The following is an 8,013-nucleotide window of genomic DNA, read 5'->3' on the forward strand; positions in this document are numbered from 1 at the left end:
AGAGGGGGGCCATTTCTGAGAGACTGACTGGCTGAACTAATAGAGTTGTTCACATGGATTGTTTGATCTTCTGTTACTATTGGAATGAACGTGTTTGGAGCATGTTGGCCTATCTAAAAGCTTGTAGTTTCTGTACGTTTCCTAACAATGAGTTCAGTTTCTACATGGAATCAAAGAAAGAAAACACATTGAAAACATATTACTACTACACAATGGACCTCATTCATCAATCGTAAACAAACAACATTTAGTCACGTGATAATATTGATAAAACAAAGAAAAATAACTGGCACGTGATAGCCACTGTATTAAAATTAGATCGTAATGGACCTCATTCACCAATCGTAAACAAACATTTAGCCACGTGATTATCTATATCTTCTATACAAAATATTTAATCCATAAAGGCTGTCTCGTGATACGTTTTTTTTTTCATTGTTTTATCAATATTATCACATGGCTAAATGTTGTTTGTCTACGATTGGTGATTGAGGTCCATTGACCCCATGGATATAGGCCTATGTACTGAGAACCTTGTATTAATTTAATACAAATTGTAAGTACCGGTATGCAAAACGTCCCCAAGGTTTTGAATTCAACTCTCGTGCTTTGGCTTAGAAACGGAACGAAAAACTTTAACCCAAATCACGTCCATTCTCTTGGACCTCATATTTATAACTCACTGCTGGCACTGACTAAGCAATACTTTGGAAGCACGGTCTATTTTTTTAGCCGATCAGTACGCGACCATACTTTGCTGACATGCTCATAAGCCCACGCACCCCCTTTATTTTTTTTCATCCTAAAAAAATGATCATCAGATTCGAGCCTCTAATGTCAGTTGTTTTTTTATTCAGATATTCATATTGAATTATTTAATAGACGCCCCTACTCTAATAGCTCGAATTAGGCAAGGGTAAGGCCCGCTTCACCTTCGCAGAGGATGGGTTCCAACACATGGTACTGTAAATTATTTGTGTCACGTGTATGTATATTTTATTTTCTAAAGTTAAACTATGGCATAATTAATAGAAATAAACTAATGAGTCTCAGCCTCTCACAAACAGGAATGTGCCACAGATTAAAACAAAATTATGTACTTTCTTTCTAAGACTCTGACTAAATAAACTACACTAAAGTAAAGTTCCCCATTCAGACCTTGTGGTCTATAGGGCAGATGATGTTAAGTTCATCTGTTTCTCTGGCCTATGGTTAACGAGGGTGTGTAGCCAGCACAACGACCAACCGCCTTTACTTTTCCCCAACTAATGTCAGGTACCCATTAGAGCTGGATGGACTCAGCGGCGCCCTTCAAAATAAAAAATCAGTCTTCACCAGAGTTTTGAACCCCGGACCCTGGTTCAGAAGCCAAGCGCTTAACCGCTCATCCACCGTGCCGCCTATACACTAAAGGCAGTCCTTTAGACAAAAGTAACAAGTAAACTAGACTGCGTTGGGCTGGTAACCCTCATTCCATTTGATGTGACTGACTTTGGTAATACAGATCTTCAATGTATTTTCATCTTTATAATATTTATTTTTTTTGTAAACAAATATCAATTTAACTATTTTTTATATATCTAACACTTAAAATACGGGTACCGGTACTTGAACATTTTGATATTAAACTTTTTATTAACAACTATGTATACTAACAACTTAAAATTTATTCAAAGCCTTTAAATAACTATGATTTAAACATGATGTTACGGACATCTTGATCTTATCCAGGGCCGGTCTTAGGCCACTGCAGCCTATGGGCCGCAGTGGGCCCCGCACTTTCTTAGGCCCCGCGCGATGCGAATTCTAGGTGTAAATTATTCAATTAAACCATTTTAACTTATTAAAGGGTTACTGGAATTCTCCTGAAATTTTAAAATATAAGAAAAAGTCATGAAAATCTCTAGAAATTATTAAAATCTTATGAAAACTGATGCAAATCTCCTTAAAACAGACAAAATTGTAATTTCTGGGTGTCATTCAATATGGAAAACGCCAATCCTACTCGCGATTAAAAAACAAAACGAAACAGCTTTGTCATCTTTCATTTAATAAAAATGTAATAATAAGCCGAATTTTGACCAAAACAAGAAGTTCAAATACTTAATTTACTTTAATATTCACTGACATACAAATATAGATCTAAATCTATCTCGACCTCTTCGAAAAAAAAAAAGCAATATTTTACTAGTCGATAGTAAATCTAAAATGCAGATGTGAATGTTTATCAGCGTTTTGTTGGAAAACTACTATCTACTGTAAAGTTAATTTAACAGTGATTTAGTACTTAGTAAACTATAAATAAAATGCAAAGAGGAATTTATTTTCTAATACAAAATCTTAATTTTCACTTATTATCCTTATTACAACGCAAATTAGGCCCCACGCAATCCGTTTCGCATAGGGCCCTGCAACCTGTAGGACCGGCCCTGATCTTATCACCAAGGGAACACATTTCTAACTGAAGATTTGAGAAACTGTTGGAATAATCAAAGCCAAAAATCAAATTGACTTGTGTTTTCCAATTGAAAACTAAAATAATGTTAGCAACAAGTCAATAAAACATTTTATTTATTCATGTACACAGTTATTTACAAAAACAAATTAAAGAGTTTTATGTAACTTACAAAGTTTCAGCTTTTTCTTTCTTAACATTTACTATGACAAAGAAAAAACAAACCAAAAAGTTTGACTTGGCTGACTGTGTATATTTATATTATACACAGATTAAAAAAAAAGAGTTTATACATAAATAAACAAACATTCTCTTTTTTTTAAATCTATCAAACAAACGTAAAAATGATGTGCATTTGTGTTTAAACCTACAAACAAATAATGACATCTCAATCGATGATGGTGAAAATGACAAATGTTAAAGAGGAAATTTAAATTATTGGCAATAATAAAAATGTAGCATCATTAAAAAAAAAAAAAAAAAAAAAAAGGAAATGCATTTAAAAAACATTTTTAAACATTTAATTATTACACAGACTAATAACTAAGTTTAGACAAAGTCTATTCACCATGATAAATTGTCTTTCATTGTATTTCTAAACATTCTATAGTCCTATATTTCTTATGTACTGAAAATATTTCATTTGTAAAAAAAACAAACTTTCTGTTATTGCAGGTTTATCAGTGATTTCTTCTAATAATAGAACCAAAGAAATAAATAATACTATACAAAGAAATGAACAAGTTTATGACTTTCTATATTCTATCCTCTCCACCTTGACTTCATCATCTATAAGTTTATAAATGTAGGAGACCACTGTTGATTGTTGAATATCAAGTATGACAAAGGATGGAATGACATTGCTGTGAAAGACAAAAACAAAGTTGACATTTCTAACATTTTATTCTTGCATTTAGAGACCATTTAAATTCATAGTACTCAAGTCATTTAACAAAATTGTTATTTTTTTATATTTTCAGTATCTTTTGTTTCTTCTCGCTAATTTTTTTGCTGCTGAACTGGACTGGACATTTTTCATGTAATAATATTTTGTTCTTCTCAGCTGCAACACACTACCATATAAAATATTGGTTATACTTGAGTTATTGAGTTATTAGGGTCTGTCTGTCTGTTTGGGGGACATTCAACAGTGACAGTGTCATAATGGTGGGAATAGTGCCTTGTATGTGAGATAGGTGAGTGGGATTTTAATTGCTTTCTATGACATTTTTAAGACATGTGCTTTCTGTTGTTGGAATATTTTCTGCAAAAAGAAGGAGTTGATATTATTCCATTTATAGGGCATGTTAATTTCTCATGACTAATAAGACCTAAACTTGTTTACAATTAAAAGGCCCTAGAAAGCCCCAGCTGACAAAAAAGAGTTGGTACCACATGTGAGTTCTTTCAATATTTTGAAATTACTATTGCTGGCATTTAAAATAATTGGGACCAAAAGAAATGAGTGCAGCTGAACATATATGTACTGCAAAGCATCCACACAATTCTGATGCAGTCCCAGCTGCAATGGGCAGGTCACGTCTACAGAATGGAAGACCACCGCATCCCAAAACGACTCTTGTATGGCCAACTAAGCGAAGGAAAGCGCTCGCAAGGAGGTCAAAGAAAGCGCTTCAAGGACACCCTCAAAGATTCTCTGAAGGCGTTCAGCATAGACCCAGGAAGCTGGGAGACAGAGGCACATGACAGAGCATCATGGCATTGCGCTGTGAAAACTGGCGCACAGGTTGCTGAGGAAAAAAGAACAATGCTGACAGAAGAAAAATGCCAGAAAAGAAAAGCAAGACAAACGACACTAGCTCCAGCTGGAATAACCTGCCCAGTGTGCGGCCGAACATTCTGGGTTCACATACATCTCACCAGCCACATGAGGAGGCATAAAACCCCAGTGCAAAGCCCTCAGCCCCCTGGATGACAAAGTGGTCATCATCGAACCACGATGGACGAACTATATATATGTACTACACACCCTCTCTTGGAGCTGACAACAAACTTGTTGGAGACAAAATAAAGCAGAAATTTACTATGACTTCTGCTCTCCAGTTACCCCCACAAATTAACAGAGGTAGTGCATTTTTTAAATTTGCATTTGTACATTCAATTTCTTTGTTAAAGCAAAATCCGAATTAAAGTGATTTGAAATGCCAGATCTAACATTAACAAAATTCATTAACTATAAGTTAGCTACTCAAGTTCACTTTCAATGCTGTTATTTTAAAAGCAACTATTGTTACAGAATGGCGATGTGTCAAATTTTTCAAATTCTCATAGATCTTGTTATAAGATAATTATAGACCACAATTAGGAAACAACAGCTTTCTCATACCTGTCTAACGCGTAATAGGATCCTGTGGCTGAGCCAGGGTTGAGAAAAAATTTTCCTTCATGCTCTATGGCTTGGAATTTGTGTGTCTGCCCAGATATGAGTATATCAACATCTAACTGTCTTTGCACCATGGCTAAGCTTTCAATGTCTCCCCATGGAACAACCTGATGTCCATGACAAAGTCCTATCCGAAACTGTCCGACAGTAACAACTTTTTGTTCAGGATAATTCATGTTCTGTAAGAATATAATAAGCTATGTCTCAATTGTATATTATCTAATAACAAATAATATTATATTATATTATCAATGCATGATGTGATGTGAACTTCTCTGGTTTATGTGGTGAAATGTTTACCAGGTTTTCATGTCTAACATTCTACCTATGGCTTTTTACATTCTCCAACATTAGAGCTGAGGTATCTCTGTACAATAATTTTTGTTATCTTTATCTTATAGAATACAGACATTACTTCAAAAAAGATGATTAAGTCCTAAGCGTCATGCATCTTGTCATGCATGTTAACCAGTGACTTAAATTCTGCCAAGTCACTGGTTTTCTTGGCTGCCTCAGGCAACCCATTCCATGCTCTAATAGCACTAGGGAAAAGGAGCATTTGTACAAATTTGTCTTAGCATATGGAACGAGGATTGTGCCATTATCTTTAGGCTTTTTGAGTATTTTATTATATTTTGTTTTTGTATTTGAAGATTATGGTTCAGTGTTTTATGCATAATTGCTACTTTACTTTTGAGTCTTCTCTCATGAAGGCTTTCTAAATTTAAGTGATTTTACTAAAGGTGTTACTCTAGTCAAATATGAATATATTTGTTTGTTATGAATCTCAGTGTTCTATTTTGTGTCTGTTCCAGTTTCCTAATGTTTTCTTGAGTTGAGGGGTCCAAAACAGAGGATGCATATTCTATTATTTAAATTTAAAATCCATAACTGGACTTAAATGATGTTTACAAGAAATCTACCTAAAAAAAAACAATAAATTTAAACTAAATAGATAGCATCTATGGTCTAATTTTTTATAAGGGCACAATAGCATAAAGATGGTAATAATCAATAGTAAGATTGCAAATTGATGTATATATACATATATATACAAAACAAAGATCATTAATCACACTCCATTAGACTATATTCAGTGAATAATCTAACTTCAATAATCATCGACTCAACACTTTGTTAGTTAAGTTGCATTAATATCTTAATGTGTTTCTGTTTGTATATTTTTATGTTAGTCAGGCCTAATGAAATGTTATAACTATCATGTTACCAAAACATGATAGTTTCAAATGAAAAACAACACAAAAATCTCTAGTTAATTACCTCATCAAAATCTCCTCTAACAACATGAACATCACTAGCTAAGGTTTTGAGATAATCAAAAGATTCTTTGGTGCACAAATTTCCGGTGCACAAGATGTGCTGTATTTTCCCAGGTACAAGCAGCTTTTTGAACCTTGCAGGTAAAGAATTACACCTGTGAGGAATATGAAGATCTCCTAGCACAAGGACCAGCTTAAACAAAAAGGACATAGCAAGGTCAAGGTTTCAGATAAATTGTCAAAAATAAAATTACACTGCAACGAAAAGCAACATTTTAATGTTAACAAGTATACAGGGTTAAGTTCTTGCTCTTGCAAGCTTCTTAGTTTTAGGCATAAACTAAAGTCATGTAAAAAAAATATTACTTATATAAATGTATAGTTTTTTACACTTGGACATTTAAAAATTTAATCCATTAAAAATTTTTACAGTAAAAGGGAATACTTGATTGATCAAATTATTAAATTGTTAAATGTAAGTCCATTTAAATAGCTAGATAAAAAAAAATATAAAGCTAAAAAAAGAATAAATTGTAAAAAAAATGTGTATGATAAAAAACTATTTTTCGAAATATAATTTTAGCACAAGGTGTTTTTCTTTATCATCTGATATAAAGCTCAAGCAGCCTGAAGAACACCTGGGGATCTAGGGAAATAAGCACCACCACTAAGTTCAGGCTATTTAACACCATTGTTAAGCCAATACTACTTTATGGAGCAGAGACATGGAGAATCACCATCATCACCATGAAAATAATCTTCCAGGTATTCATCAATACCTGCCTGAGAAAAATTTGTATGATCCGCTGGCCAGACAAGTTCTGAAATAAGGAACTGTGGCAAAAAGCTAAGCAGCAGCCCATTGTAGTAGATATCCTACAGAGGTGCTGGAGATGGATAGGTCACACCCTTCGCAAGCCAGCATCCAACATAACAAGACAAGCCCTAACCTGTAACCCCCAAGGAAAGACGGGAATACACAGGAATACATGGTGCTGCGATTTGGAAGCAGATGCCAAGTAGATGTGGGGAAAGTTGGAGACTATCAGAACCAAGATGCCTGGAGGAAGCTGGTTTGTGGCCTATGCCACAGGCAGAGATGAGATGATCACATGATTGGATGGCTGTGTTAATGAGCTGACCAGTCAAGCTGTACATCGCCTTTCACCCATATAATGTCATTAATGTATTATCAAGCCAGCATTTCACTTGGCATTATTTTTCTGCAGGCAGTGAAGAAATGTTTTTCCTCTTTGTTTTGATTGAAAACGTGCAACAACAAATAAACAAAATTTTAGGCTAGATTACTGTTACATAAATTTAAATAGATCTAGAATAATCAAATACATCCTTTCCATACGAATATGAAATCGTGAAATCAACAAGTTTTAACAAGATGTAGATCTAATGGGGCTAAAATAGAGCTGAAAAAATTGACAAAATCGAAATCTGAGAAGACACTCTGATTGACACAGTCACACACCAGACTCTGAGACTGGACACGCCCACTTTAGTTAACATAAATCTAATGTTTTTAATTTGGATTGTCGGTTAGAAATTTAATACGAATACAAATATGAAAGACTCCAAGAAACGAGTTGGGAAATTACCATATTTATATTTGATAATTATAGCTATGTCACGAATGTCTTCAACCAATATTTTCTCTGATATTTCTCTGAAATGAATAACAAAAATTACTAATAAACCGGAAATATAAATCCTAACATTTATCACATGCATATAATAATAATTATCTATTGTCATTAGTGATTGGCCACAAAATAAATGACTGAGCCAATGAAAAAGGGTGTTTGTATCTAAACATCGTAAATCTATTACTACCGTGCCGTTTAGACATATAGGAATACCCA

At 33.9% G+C, this 8,013-nt stretch overlaps 1 protein-coding gene across 1 annotated transcript; it reads right to left on the minus strand.

The window, feature by feature from the left end:
• Positions 1–2,558: 2,558 nt before the first annotated feature.
• On the minus strand, positions 2,559–7,910 carry LOC106065956 (vacuolar protein sorting-associated protein 29). The gene is made up of 4 exons (XM_056006937.1): positions 7,750–7,910; positions 6,141–6,332; positions 4,803–5,038; positions 2,559–3,318 (listed from the first exon to the last, which is right to left on the minus strand). Exons 1-4 carry the CDS (start codon positions 7,750–7,752, stop codon positions 3,201–3,203), a joined length of 549 nt encoding a protein of 182 aa, XP_055862912.1. The 5' UTR covers positions 7,753–7,910; the 3' UTR covers positions 2,559–3,200.
• Between the last annotated feature and the right edge of the window lie 103 nt (positions 7,911–8,013).

This window comes from Biomphalaria glabrata, chromosome 12 (genome assembly GCF_947242115.1).
Source record: "Biomphalaria glabrata chromosome 12, xgBioGlab47.1, whole genome shotgun sequence".
Lineage (NCBI taxonomy): Eukaryota > Metazoa > Mollusca > Gastropoda > Planorbidae > Biomphalaria > Biomphalaria glabrata.

What these genes read in the sequence shown, in the direction of transcription:
- LOC106065956 (XM_056006937.1), bottom strand. An exon ending in TTAGAGGAGATTTTGATGAG is followed by an intron (nt 5,039 to 6,140) that starts GTAATTAACTAG and finishes ATATTCTTACAG; the next exon opens with AACATGAATTATCCTGAACA. An exon ending in TCCTATTACGCGTTAGACAG is followed by an intron (nt 3,319 to 4,802) that starts GTATGAGAAAGC and finishes TGTCTTTCACAG; the next exon opens with CAATGTCATTCCATCCTTTG.